The 14,480-nt window shown below is 32.1% G+C and overlaps 2 protein-coding genes across 3 annotated transcripts; both read left to right on the plus strand.

Moving 5' to 3' along the window:
* The first annotated feature begins 163 nt into the window (after positions 1 to 163).
* On the plus strand, positions 164 to 10,024 carry LOC114418189. Of its 2 annotated transcripts, XM_028383413.1 has the most exons (13): positions 164 to 801; positions 4,089 to 4,241; positions 4,339 to 4,551; positions 4,632 to 4,721; positions 4,891 to 5,007; positions 5,415 to 5,684; positions 6,421 to 6,580; positions 7,245 to 7,322; positions 7,503 to 7,603; positions 7,745 to 7,915; positions 8,436 to 8,510; positions 9,248 to 9,361; positions 9,490 to 10,024. In XM_028383413.1, the coding sequence occupies exons 1-13, from the start codon at positions 409 to 411 to the stop codon at positions 9,823 to 9,825; spliced, it is 2,271 nt and encodes a 756-aa protein (XP_028239214.1). In that variant the 5' UTR covers positions 164 to 408; the 3' UTR covers positions 9,826 to 10,024. The 2 variants fall into 2 exon arrangements, with proteins under 2 accessions (XP_028239214.1, XP_028239215.1); XM_028383414.1 differs by lacking the exon at positions 7,745 to 7,915.
* An 813-nt stretch (positions 10,025 to 10,837) lies between these two features.
* Positions 10,838 to 14,156, plus strand: LOC114417730 (probable nucleoside diphosphate kinase 5). The gene is made up of 5 exons (XM_028382806.1): positions 10,838 to 10,938; positions 12,091 to 12,322; positions 13,059 to 13,166; positions 13,339 to 13,448; positions 13,914 to 14,156. Exons 2-5 carry the CDS (start codon positions 12,204 to 12,206, stop codon positions 13,940 to 13,942), a joined length of 366 nt encoding a protein of 121 aa, XP_028238607.1. The 5' UTR covers positions 10,838 to 10,938; positions 12,091 to 12,203; the 3' UTR covers positions 13,943 to 14,156.
* Positions 14,157 to 14,480: the final 324 nt, after the last annotated feature.

Below are 14,480 nucleotides of genomic sequence, written 5' to 3' on the forward strand. Positions count from 1 at the left end.
AAAAATAAAGCGTCTGTCACTAACGTGGCACACTGCTATGGCAACTAACCCTTATATTATTGATGATTATTTTTTTTATGTATATGACTAATTTTACTATTATTAATTATTAATATTAGTATTGTGATAAATAAGAAAATAAAATTGGTCAGGGTCCAGTGCGTGTCACACGAGTGGGGTACGATACGAGATAGAGTTACCTCTTCTTCTTCCTCTTCATTCTTTTCCTTTTTATTCTTCTTCTTTAGCTGTTTCTCAAAACCCTCATCATCACGTTCACGTTCCCGTTCCTTTTAATGCCTTTTCGTACACCATAACCTTCTCTCATCCAAAACTTCCAATCTCTCTCTCTCTCTCTTTCTCTAATATCTTTCACAACTTGCCGGAAAATTCTCGCCGGCGGCGGCGATGGCCGACTATTTCTCCGGCTCCGTCGAATTCGGACTCAACCTCTCGAAGCGAATATACTACGGTAAAGGATCGGCTCCGTCGCCGGCGCCGGCGATGTCGCGGTCCCTGTCGAAGTCGCCGGAGGGATACCTCCCGACGGCGCCGATGTGCTACGCGGTGATATCGGATCCGGAGAAGGTGGAGAATCCGGACATTCGGAGCTACCAGCCGTATGTGCTCGGTCAGTGCGAGCCTCCGGCGCTGATACCGCTGGAGCTTCACGGCGTCGCCATGGAAGTTGAGTGTTCTTTGGACACGGCGTTCGTAACGGTCACCGGAAAGTGGCGCGTGCATTGCGTGACCGCAAGTAGTACGTGTGACTGCCAGGTTGCCATACCTATAGGTGAAGAGGTAAATAAATGCTCAACTGTAGTATGAATTCCAATTATCATGCATATTTTAATTTTCTTAATTTTAAGCTTTTTTTAGTTATTTAAATACAAAATAAGCTGATCGAAATATACTTTATATAATTCTTTTGAGTTTATATGTTGCCAACTAATAATCGTCAATATAAATTTTAAGATAATCATCATAAAAATTTATAAATTTACAATATATAATTATTTATCATTTATAATTAAATGATAGAGTAAAAACTCTGTATATTATCATTATATATACTATTTTCTATTCACCAAAAAAAAAAATGTATTCTTGGTTTCATTTTGATGAAAAAAAGTAAAAAAAAAAATGGCGGTAAAAGGGATACGCGTATGTATCTGAATGCATATAAAGAGTAAAAAAGAAGGTTGTGTGTAATTGTGCATGTGTTTAGATTATTTAAAGAGAGTTGTTAAGGCCTAAACTGGTTATTTGTTGGAAAGTAATAGCGGGTTTGAAATTAATGATAAAGACTATGTTGAGGAAAGATTTTTTTATTTTTAAACCTTTAAACGTCGGTCTCCAAAAAAGTAAAAGCATTTGTATGTTCATGGCCCAAACAAAAAAGTGAAAACAAGGGAATAATACGAGAGAAGTGTTTGGTTTGTTTTTAGCCTTTTTTTAGTTATTATATTTTCATTAATAATTATAAAGTAATTTTACTTTTTATTTATTGTTTTGAAAAAATCTGCGAGAGAAGTAAATGCGTTCGTTATTTTCTTCACAAAAATTTGAAAGTTACTAATTTAATGTGATTTTTTTCTCCTGTAATACATTTTCAGTAGGTAACAATTGAAAAATATCAATTTGATTTAATTTTGTGAAGGAGATTGTGAAAATAATATTTTATTTCATAATATTAATAAAATATAAAAATAAATTGTTTTAAATTATTAATAAATATACAAATTTAATTTCATGCACTGACATGTTTAAGCTTTTATATTGTTATCAAATCATATATATATATATATATATATATATATATATATTAATTATGAAATATAATAAATTTATTAATTTTTTATAATAATTACCCTAAATGTTATGCTGATAATAAATTCTCATTAGTTGACAATATAAAAACTTTCACACTAGCAATCCGTGATAACTAGACTCTCTCTCTCTCTCTCTCTCTCTCTCTCTCTCTATATATATATATATATATATATATATATATAAGCTTAAAGTAAAAAATAACAAATCAAACACCCAAGAAATAAAATAAAAAATAGTAATATCTTTGTAATAATAAAAAATAAAAGTAGAAAAGAAAAAGACTCGGATAGTTGAACGCCTAAATGGTGTTATAAATTAGTTTATAAGCCATGTTGTTGTTTTTTAATAAAGCCATGTTGTTGTTTTTTAATAAAGCCATGTTTTTTTTTCTCACGATGACTAAAAGAGGAAAATATCCCAATCATTGGATTATGCATGCATGTTAAAAACATTCAAACATAAAAGATTAAAAGTCATTTAGCTACGTAGAAAAAAAAGAGTCATTTAGCACAATTTGTTGAGCTAGATTCTGTTGAGCTAGATTCGTGAATGTTGTAACTTTGTGGTACTATTAGAGATAAAAAAAATTGATCTTTTTGAGTGATCATATGTTTTAAATAACTTCTTATTTAGATTGAATCTCTTATGTTACATTCATATAATATTGGGCTAACAGTATCATCTTTCCCTCACAATGATGTTAACTATGTTAACATCCCTCTTGATTGGAAAATTATACGTACTTTCCTATCTTTCTTTATATATATATATATATATATATATATATATATATATATATATATATATATTATTTTACACGTTGAGACATGTTTTTAGAAAGCTACACATAAATTCCTAATTTTAGGATACGAACCATGCACATAGTATTTTTTAAAATTAATAAAATAAGGAAAATGCAAGGAAGTTAGGTAAAATGTTTATAGTTAATAAAAATGTAATTAACATTATTTTTTTAAAAAAATTATTTTAAGGAATATCAATATAACTATCCGTATAATATTTTACATTATTTAATACTTGGTGTGAAACAAAATAGAATACTTTTTGTTTAGTGAAAACATATTTTTCTACATGTTTACCTCTAAAAAAACCATTAACCTTATCATGTATGAGAGTTTGTAATTGGATTATTATGTGAAAGACTTTTACCCTTTTGGTGTATGTATTATTTATTTATTTTGCAATGGATAATTTTCTATAAAAGATGTTTTAAGCTGAAAATAGTTTTCAGGAAAATGTTTTTACCAATGAAAAGATATTTATTTGTCAAGTTATTTTGGTAAGATCAAAAGGAAGTGAAGTTTTCAAGAGAATACGTGATGTATCCACTATCCTGGTAAGTTTTAGACTATGGTTCTTTGTAACAAAGCCAAAGGTTACTAAGGACTTGTTTCAATACACTTTTAAAAACAGTTTTTAGTTTTCAAAAAATAAAAGATACAAAAAACTTTATTTGCATTTTTGGTAAGTGTTTCTTTGCTTATCATAATAAGAGGCGCTGGTGAGTATACACTTCTCTGAAGAATTACAGAACAAAAAGGCAAAATTTTAAAGAATAATGCTTGGCAATGCACATGTTTACTCCATAAACAATAGGATATTATGCATAAGATCAATTTGGTAAGGATAGATGAGGATGGAGAAAATTCATTTTGTGTTTTGCTTAGTTGACATTCATTCTGACTAGCAATTTCCACATGATTGAGAAGAGGATTGATTGTATGGATGGATCAGACTTAAAATGGAGTTTTTACAAACTAGAAGTGCTTTTGAAGCATGTCCCACCATTTCTAGTGGATGATACTGCACTCAGCTCTACAGCTCATTCTTGTTATCTGGAGTAGTGAAGCAGAGAGGAAGGTTGCTAGTACTCATGATTTACGTCAAAGATGATTAATTGTTAATTAATTATAATTATAATTAGCAGACATCATTTGTTTAGACAACATGAATATGTGTTGCGTGACTTGTGTCCACTCTGCCATCCTAACAATCTGTTGAAGTTGGGTTTTCAGTGTTGAGAATGTAATCATCAAGATGCACTTGTGTTTATTAAGTTGCATTTCTTAGTCGGTCTTGTTACATCATTAATATTGTCATGATGATGGACAACCTAGAATGTTTTGTTATTAGTTTATGTCACGATGCTCGATGAAATTGCATGCCAATTTTTTCTGTAACTTCATATGCAGTTTGTTTCATGAGTTCTCAAGTTATTATGATGTGGCTAACAGGGTTCACTTCTAGGTCTAGAGGTTGATGGTTCTGGAAGATCTTATCATACTGAATTGATCTCTCTGAAAGATGAAAAGGATAAGAATAAAGTGGCCAAAGCTAAAGACGGATACTTTTTGAAAAGCCATATATACACCGTTAAGATTCCACAGGTTATTATTACATAGCAAAACATAACTTCATTGTTAATACTTGATAGTTATTAATGTGCACATCCTATTTATTAGAGAAATTATTTTTGTCTTGCAGTTTAGGGGAGGCTCCGTCTTCTCAATTAAGATCAGATGGTCACAGAAAATATTATTTCATGATGGCCAGTTATCTCTCTGTGTCCCTTTCAGCTTTCCCTCATACGTCAACCCTGCTGGAAGAAATATTTCTAAGAAAGAGAAGATATTTTTGAAAGTTAATTCCGGTGCTACAACGGAAGTGTTATGCAAAACCACCAGCCATCCTTTTAAGGTAAAATCTATTGCGCTATTACAAAGTTCAGTTTGGCCTCCATTAGACTTGAACTAAACATTATCTTTACGACTTTCCAGGAACTACTGCGCCAAGCTGGCAAATTAAATTTATCATATGAAGCAGAAGTGCTAACATGGTCAAGTACAGACTTAAGTTTTTCGTACTCTGTAAGACCTAGAAGCATAGAGTTCTACTAAAATTATTTTTAATTCAATTTCATACAAGCAACAAGGAGTGGATTCTGAAGTCTGAACCATAGACATTCAGAATCAGACCGAGTATTATCTGTGCCATAATAAAATTTTATTAACTTAATGATCTGGCGCTTTTACGCAGGTTTCTTCAAATGACATATTTGGAGCTGTTCTCTTGCAATCTCCATTCCTGCGTGATTTTGACGAAAGAGAGATATTTTGCTTGTATCTTTACCCGGGAAACAGCCCGGATAGAAAGGTTTGTTGCAATATTATGATATGCCAATTTTTTCTAAAAATTACTTGTGATTGCTTTAACACGGAATAGCTAGATCAGGTTGTATGTATACATGCTACATGAATGCATCAAATGGTTATCTTGCACATTGCACGTGAGCTTTCTTTATTTCTCTTCCTCATATATGAACAAATAAGACGGATCTGCCTGTTCTTTGCTAAAGTTTTAACTGAGCAAGAATAATTTCATCTAGAAGTAATTAGAAACATATTGCACTTGGAAAATTGCCAAGGAACAAAACTAGTTCAAAAGAAGATAGAAATATTATATAGTTAGCATTGCACAGGTGTATGCCTGTTTCGAATCTTCAATCATGCCGCCTTTACTTTTCAAGCGCATTTATAATGGAGGATTCTGTCGCTTGATAGGTTTTTAAAAAGGATGTGGTGTTTGTAGTAGATATAAGCGCAAGTATGAAGGGAACTCCTCTTGATAACACAAAGAATTCCCTACTGACATCACTCTCTCAACTAAATGCACAAGATACATTTAACATTATAGCTTTCAATGGGGCGGTCTACTTATTTTCATCATCAATGGAAAGAGCTACAGAGGAAGCAATTTTAAATGCTACCACGTGGGTTGACACCAATTTTATTGCTAATGGTGACACTAATATCATGCTTCCCTTAACACAGGTAATTGTTATTTGTTGAAATTTTCAATGTGATGCGCAAAATATTGTTCTCTTTTTTCATGGCTTGTTAATTAAGACTTTTCTGCTATTTTTGTTTTCTCAATTCAATTGCACTAATGAAAGTATTATTACGTCTAAAGAGGAGATGTAAAGCCTAAGGCCACTATTTTGTTATCTTATTAGCTCTTTGATTTTATTATTTATACATCAAATTTGTTGGAGTGACAAGTGATAGTGAATAAGTCTTGCATTGAACAGGAATAAGTTGAGTAATATATAAGTGGGAATGACTCATATCTAACATTGTTAGATTTTGGATTGGATGCAGTGTTAAATTCACTCGTGTTATTTGTATGAGACAAAAATGAGCTCATTCTTATTTACTTTGTATTCTCCCATTTGTCTTGGAGTCTACCTGGCTTTTTTATGGGTAAAGTCTACAACCTTATCTTTAGTACATTGCACTTTGAGTCTTTGGGAGTTTTCTAGGATTAACAATATCACATGCCTTATCTGACTTCAGGACTTGGTATCGGTGTTTGATTTGCTTGTAATGTTAAACGTAAAGATAAGAAGGTAGATTTGTTGCTGGTATGATATACTTACCTTTTAATGACAGCACATTCTATGCGGTGTTTAATAACTTGTATCCCGTGCAAAACTTTTGGATGCTGAATCCTAAATATGTACATATTGTGATACGAGTTTTTTTTATTTAATATTCTGCTCTATCTTAGGCAATGAAGCTACTTGAGAAATCAACTGATTCGGTTCCTCTTATTTTTCTCGTTACCGATGGGGCTGTTGAGGATGAGAGAGATATATGCAATTTTGTGAAAAGCTATGTCTCAAGTGGGCAATCGTTTCGAACACCTCGCATATATACTTTTGGCATAGGCAAGAATTCTAGCTTCCTCTTCTATTTATACTCTTCAGAAAATAGTTTCCGGGATATTATTAATTGGCAATGTTCGTTTGACACTTCAACCTTTGATAAGAGTTTTACTTCAGCTAATGTTTTAAGTCGCCAAAAATGTGTTTTTGTGTGTGTGAAAGCTAAAAATATTTTGAAACTTAATTTAGGCATGTTTTAAACCGAAGAAACGAATGTTTTGACATGCTTCTTAAATTGTCAAGACGAGAGTGTTACAAAATAGTTTCCACTTTGTTCAAGAATAAAGTAAATCAAGAGTGTACGTACCCATATTGACAAGGTCTTGGGTTTGACTCTACCGGTGGACTTTCATCCACCGGTCATCTATAAGTACCATTAGTGTTTGGCAAAGCCCTGAGCTTGGAATGGGTTTACCTCCCATCCACCCAAACTTTTTCTAACAAAAACTTTTTTTTTTATCCTTTAAGGAATTGTGTATTTGTCAATTAGCAATTATTGGGCTTGTGACTATTATGATGTTGTCAGTCTGAATATAGAAGCTTCTATTTATCAATACTTCATATTGGCATACTATTCAACATATATTTATTTATTATTAGTCTCTTTATTTGTTGCAACACTTTTATTTTTTAGTAATATTTCTGTTTCGTAATTTGAAAATTTCAGGTTTATATTGTAATCACTACTTCCTGCAAATGCTAGCACAAATTGGGAGGGGCCACTATGATTCTGCTCATGATTTAGGTCAGTTTCTTTCCTTGCCCAGTCAACCTAAGATCACAACTTGAAGTTAGCGCAAATTTGAGGCTTAATTTTTTTTTTAAAAAAAATGTTTCATAATATGATTCTGCTCCATCGTACATATTTGAAGTTTTATTAATCTATCTATCTTTTTTTTTTTTTTTTTTATCTATCTTGTCTTAGATTCAATTGACTTTAGAATGCAAAGACTATTCAGTTCAGCTTCATCAGTTATGGTAGCTGATATAACAATCAAAAGTTTAGAAGGTCTTGATTCACTTGAGGTACGTATCCAAGAACGTTTTATCCTTAATTATAACTGAAAAAGCGCTCTAATGATATATCATATATAGCTTACTTAAAGATCATATTTACATGTTACATTACATCTTTTTTATGTTTAAACTATATTCTGATTGTTGCAGTTATTCCCAACTCATATACAAGACATATCATTTGAAAGTCCCTTGATCTTATCAGGAAGATACAGTGGAACTTTTCCTGAATTAGTTAAAGTCACTGGTACTTTGGCAGATATGACTAACTTCGTAGTAGACCTTAAAGTGAAAAGAGAAAAGGATATGCAGCTCAGTAATGTAATATCTCACTCCTAAGACTTACCACGTATTCATCATACCTGGTTGTGATTTATCCCATCTTAGCAAATGGGAACTGAATATTACCATGCAACTCAACTCATATGCATAGCTCCTCCTACATAGTATTATATCACCATAAATATTCAATGCTGTGCTGCTGTTACGTTGGCTTCACTATCTACTTCCATTGCTCACACAACACTTTACTTTGGTTGGGTAGGCAGTCGATGCATTAAGTGGATGGTCTTTTAGTCATTCTTTCACAAACCTATGTCGCATCTACATCTTTGCTTCAATTCTTAAACCCTTGAGACATTTATAAGTCAAAAGACTCAACATATACTGGTTCTGTATTATAGGTTTCTTCCTTGGACATGTGGTATCTATATCTCATATCATTGCGAATAAAATTTTTTCTAGTCACAGAATCATTTGAAATGCAAATCCTTTGAATAGGGTGATTGCTGAATGCACACTCGGCTATATGATTTGATATAAATTTTGGAATTCTCTGCAGGTCCTTTCAAAGAGACATATAGATCAGGTCACTGCTCAAGCCTGGTTGTTAAAAAGTAAAGAGCTGGAGGAGAAGGTTTGTCTATTATGCATTTTTGTGCATATTGAATTTCCTCTTGAAAGAGAAAAAGAAACTAAAAAAAGGTGAAAATGGAATATTTAAGGAGACCAGTTTACATTAAGACAGAAAGAGTTGAAGGAAAACGGGGCTGGAGAGTGCTGGACTGAAAAATGTTGTTTTGGAGAAAACGTGTCTGCTATCTAAGTGTGATATATTGTTAATGTTAAAATAAAAATTTGATCCTTGATGTCATTTTTTCTTTTGGATCCTACATGAAAATATTCTATATTTTAGTTCCAAGATTTGAAAATGTTTACGAATTGATCCATATTTATTGCTGAAGTTATAACAGTATTAGGTTTTGCTAAGTTGACAAACTTTTGTCCTATATGATAACTTAAGAACCAACACAATTAAGAGTTTGTCAACTCAGCAAAATCTAGCACTATTATAACTTTGATTATTGGTAAGGATCAATTCCATAACATTTTTTAATGTAGGAACCGAAATGTAAACTTTATTGTAGGAACCTAATTGGAAAATGTGTGAAGTATAAGAACCAATTTTTTATTTTAACCTATTATTAAATAGAAGTCTTTGCTCTACTTTTAAAATCAGCAAATAAGCTGGGATAAATATGGATTTTCACTTTAATCTAGTTTTATTTTCATATTCTTTCAATTGTTTATGGTATATTTTGTGTTTTGCTGCACCACTCATCTATAACCAAATGCCAAACTGCTCTCTAATAGGTCACTAAAATGAGCATTCAAAATAAAGTCCCGTCAGAGTATACCTGCATGAACATTGTTCTTGTACAGAGTGATGAAGGGAAGAAGGCACCTGAACAATTTCTGTTGCAAAAGGTAGACCTTTGTCTTGGATTTAAGAAAAATAAGGGCAAATTTTACCTTCATCTACTTCGAAAATTATCTGAATAGTTCTATTTTCCCTTTGCACAACCTGTCTGAATACCTATGTTCCTACAAAACAGGCGTACAACAAACTTAGCTTCCAGAAGTTGGAACTCAACAACCAGAACTTATTCCTTGGAGGGTTGAATCTTGGATTTGGTGACTTGAAAGCAACTGCTGAGAACTTGCCACCAGCTATAAAAGAAGCAAAACCACCTGAAGGACTACTGGGGAAGGCTGCTTCCAATTGTTGTGGTCGATTGGCTGATACCTGTTGTGGCATGTGTCTGTTGCAGACTTGCACTTTTGTGAATGACCAGTGCACCATCGTTTGCACTCAGATATGTGCAGCCCTGGCCTGTTTTGAGTTAATCAAATGCTGTGTTGAGCTCTGTGACTGTGATTGCTTGCAGTGAAATAAAGTTGTATGTTTGAGTTAAACATAGAAAAACTGTATGATGATACAAATTGTTAACAATGTATATATTATTGTATAAGCTCTTAGTGCTATGATGCTTACAGCTTATACTTGCTTATATTGCCTCTGTTCCTCGTCTAAAATAGGAGAAATGGAGAAAATAATTTGATCAAAATTGATTTTACTATTTTATTTCCCGATGCCCTTGTGTTTTCTTTTCATTTTACTTGTAAAGCCGGAATTGCTTCTTCAAAGCAGGCTCGAGGGCCACTGTTTCGGAATTATTTCAGACTAGACATAAAAGGATCATCCTAGGCCGATAACTAAATCAAAATTCACTTACGGCATGAAATCATCATAACGTTAGAACCATCGTTACCGCTCAACTAAAAGCATTGGACCTCTAATGCGAATAACACGATTCAATACAAAGAGACATTCTTAACTTATTTTCTCTACTCTCTCTTCTCAGAATCACATACCTTTTGTATCTTGTGACAATATCCATAACAAAGAGCAATTGTATAAATCTTACTGTTGTTACCTAATCTGCGAAGCAAAATCTATTACATTTCAAAGGGAAGGAAATTAGTAAAGATCACTGTAGACAACAAAACACTCTTTCCAAATATTTAATAGAATTGCAAAGAATGAAATGTGTTTTAGTGTTAGATAAAGAAGAGTTTAAATAAAAACATTTAAGGAACTTGAATATATTTATCAGAAATAATGTTTAATTATAAAACAAGATATAATCCATTAAAAAATTATAATTTTAATGAAGCTATCATGAATTTATGATTATAATTTTTTTTAATAATCTTAAATAGCTAAAAATTATTTTATCCCATGTATTATAATGCAATTCGAAATCCATATGTATCTGATACGATAGAAAAACATTTTCACATGCAACAAAGACTAAAAATAAAAAGAAATTTCCCATGATGTATTGGTTTTGACTTTTGGTCCGAGGCAAGTCTTTTTTTTTTTTTTTTTTTTTTTTTTTTTCTATTTTCGCTCTAGAGTCGGAGGGAAGTCTTTGTTCTTCACTTCTCCAGTTGCGGCTGCTACTTACTTCCACTTCATAAAATAACACGCACTGTACGAGGTATCTAACTCTGTCTGAACGCTCACAAATCTAGCATGTTTTATTGGTGCCATTCAGAATCAGAATAAGATAAATAACAAATGAAAAAAAAAACAACTCTTGCTTACCACATTTGAGTTTGAGCAAGGATGGATGATGGAATTCAAAACAATTATTAAGCAGCATGGAAAACTCCTTATTCTCCCCTTTAGTTTTCTCACTCTTTTATAGATTATAGTTCTTGTGATTGTTGTTGCCTTGTTGGTTCAGTGGGTTTCAAATATTTTGGATTGAGTAATCAGTGAACTTAGTTAATTAGTTAAGAAATATAACATTAGGATTTCCTTAAATTGCAAATGGAGGGGGGGATTTTCTGCCCCTGGTCTAATTATAAGCATAAGATTTTTATGTAAAATATCTTTTGTTTCCATGTCTATAAATTTAATCTTTTTGGTAACTGAATGTGGGAAAGGAATAACTAAGCAACTTTTGGTTTCTTGGTTCGTGTAAAATTGTAAATTTATAATTCTGAATTTCTTTTTTCACCTTCTCCCTGGTTTGCATTAACTGATAGCTTTTAGAAATTTGTCTAATAATGTTTGTTGCATTGCACGCATCAGATCAAGGCCTTGTTTATATAAACTTCTCCATGAGTATTTATAGGAAAGGAAAATAGGAAATGAATATCCATAAGCTAAAATCAACTTATCTACCTTAGCTTTTGGAAAAGTTAAATGAAAAAAGAGCTTCTATAAAAGATAAATGCATAGGTTGATTTTAGTTTATGCAGAAGGCACAATTCATTTTACCTTTTTTATTTTCTTCTCCTGTGAGTGCTTATGGAGAAGTTAATCCAAACAGAGCCTAATAACACTCGAGTAGGAATTATTACAGCAATGGTAATTGATCTTGATGATGGACAGTTATGCATGTTTTGCATATATCAAATTATTGATGTTTCATATGTTCATTGCACGAGCTAACTGTTTCCAGATTTAGAGGTTGTCTCTCTCTCTCTCTCTCTCTCTCTCTCTCTCTCTCTATATATATATATATATATATATATATATACACATACATCTCTGTGTATGTAATTTCAGATTGATGTTCTTAAAAGTGGACAGATAATGAAAAATAATGATAACTAAATCCACCTTGTGATTTTTTCAAAAGTTGCAGTTCTTCTACCCATGGAAGTTTGGAAACGGAGAAAACTTTAGCGATTATAAAACCAGACGGATTGCTTGGTAACTACACAGATGATATCAAGAGAACAATTGTAGAATATGGTTTCAGAATTTAAAAGGAAAAAGATGGTTCAACTTGATGAGGCCACTGTGAAATTTTTTTATGCTGAGCACTCTTCAAAAAGCTTCTTTTCAAGCCTTATAAAATACATGACAAGGTATGATGTACCCCTTTCCCATGCAATGATTGCCTTGATGTATGATGATGGTATATAATGTTTCCTTGCTGTTATGTCCACCTCATTATATTGATGTTTGTTGTATTGCTTAATTGCAAGACCCACTTTTACTCAGTTTTATTTTCTTGGTAATGGTAAATTTTTTTCAATTTTGGGGCTCAATGATATTTATTTCATTATTTTCCTTTTATCACTATAATTTTTATTCATTCAATACAGCGTTACTTGCAGTTGGTCAAGATGGAGGCCAAATTCAGTTAAGTTTCATTATTATATAGCTGACTTTTTAACTTATGCATGTCAGAAAAATTGAAGTTGCTGCAAATAGGATGGACGACATTAAGGGGAAATGGTACTATGCAATACAGGATTACCCTAAGTGATGATTCCTTTTAAATGGATTAAGAACACATGCTGTAAAGCATAATCTATAACTAATTAACTACAAATCACATGGAGAAGTTGGGAAATTGTACCTATCCTTTTTCTTGTTTTAAGTCAGTATAGAAGAAACTCGAGGGTTTTTTCTCCTTGCTGTGTACTTGATTGAGGAAATTCTCCTTTACACTACTGTGGCCGTTAATGGTTTATCACTGTGATTTCTGCTTACCACTGATCATTTTAATCATATTTGACATTAACTTTTCTTTCTGCATGCTTTCTAATCTTTTATTATCCTAAATCTACTCTTCTGCTTCTTCAAAATGATTATCAGTGGACCAGTGTTAGTTATGGTCTTGGAGAAGGATAATGCTATTGCTGATTGGCGTGCTTTAATGGGCCCTACTGATGCAAGCAAGGCTAAGATTACTCACCCTCACAGGTCTTACAATGTTACTAATTGCATTACATTACACTTGTGAACATTATAACTTGTTCACAACTTCTGTAGAATTGAACCCCTAGACTCTGTCATTGTGGGTGGCCAAATTTATTTTGATGTTCATGACATCTGTTAATTTGCTCTATAGTGAACTAGTTACTATATTGTGCAGTATCAGAGCAAAATCTGGATTGGATGTGGAAAAGAATTGTGTTCATGGTTCAGACTCTCCCAAGTCTGCGCAAAGAGAGATACCATTTTTCTTCAAAGAGCTCTCTGCAGGTCAATAATTTTCCTTCTACTTCTAAGCAAAAATAAACAAAGTATTCACTCTTTAGTCTTTAGGCACTAGCTTTGTATATAATCAGATGCATTTTTGCAATATACATCAATTGACTCCTAGATTCCACATGGACAAACAGGGAATATAGAATTCTTCTTAGGGTGAAAGGAATTACTTATCAATTCAAATGCTGGATGCATGAAGATAAATTTCCTTTATGGATAGTGATAGAATAAGGGGAAGATAGTTGTCTTTTCAAAAGAAAATGGAAGAAAGGGCATCGGCATCTTGACATACCCATCAACTTGCTAGTATAAACATCTTTCTTAAAACTTAGCAACTAAGCAAGATGGTTCTGTTCCAAAATCCAATGATCATATTCATAACCTCTTTATTCATTCCCTCAAAATGCATGATAATTGCTGCAAAGCTCTTTACTTTTGCCTCTCCAAATCTTTTGACAGATGTGATTGCAGAGCATGATGAATTGTAGCTGCTACAAGTTTGAAGCACAAACACAACTTTATTTGTATTTTTTGTGAGGGTCGCTACAGTTAATTGTAGCATGATGAATTATACAAGGGAAATGCTTGTTTATTGGAGAGAAAAAAATTGTATGAAATGGCACCAAAATTATCTATTCAACTTTTTGTCCGATCACTTTATATATTTTCAATACTACACTCATGTTCTTCTTAATTTTTCAACCGCCTTTGCTTTCGTGTTGAAAACATTACTATTCTTTCTTTCACTGTGATACTTTTAGATATGACTTAAATATTCCTTAACTTTATGTCTATTTAAATGGTTTATATATTTTGACAGCTTATAATAAGTTTTTAGTTTTTACATTTTTATCATAAGCTTTGTACACGATAGATGTATTATTTTATTTATCAAACATTTTTAATATATAAATTATATCTTATATTATAGTGAATAATTTAAATTGTCATATATTATTTTTAAGCATTAGCAATTTAAAAAATATTGAAATTTAATTTAGAGATAAAGATAAAAAAAATTATAAA

This window comes from Glycine soja, chromosome 7 (assembly GCF_004193775.1).
Source record: "Glycine soja cultivar W05 chromosome 7, ASM419377v2, whole genome shotgun sequence".
In the NCBI taxonomy this organism is placed as follows: domain Eukaryota; kingdom Viridiplantae; phylum Streptophyta; class Magnoliopsida; order Fabales; family Fabaceae; genus Glycine; species Glycine soja.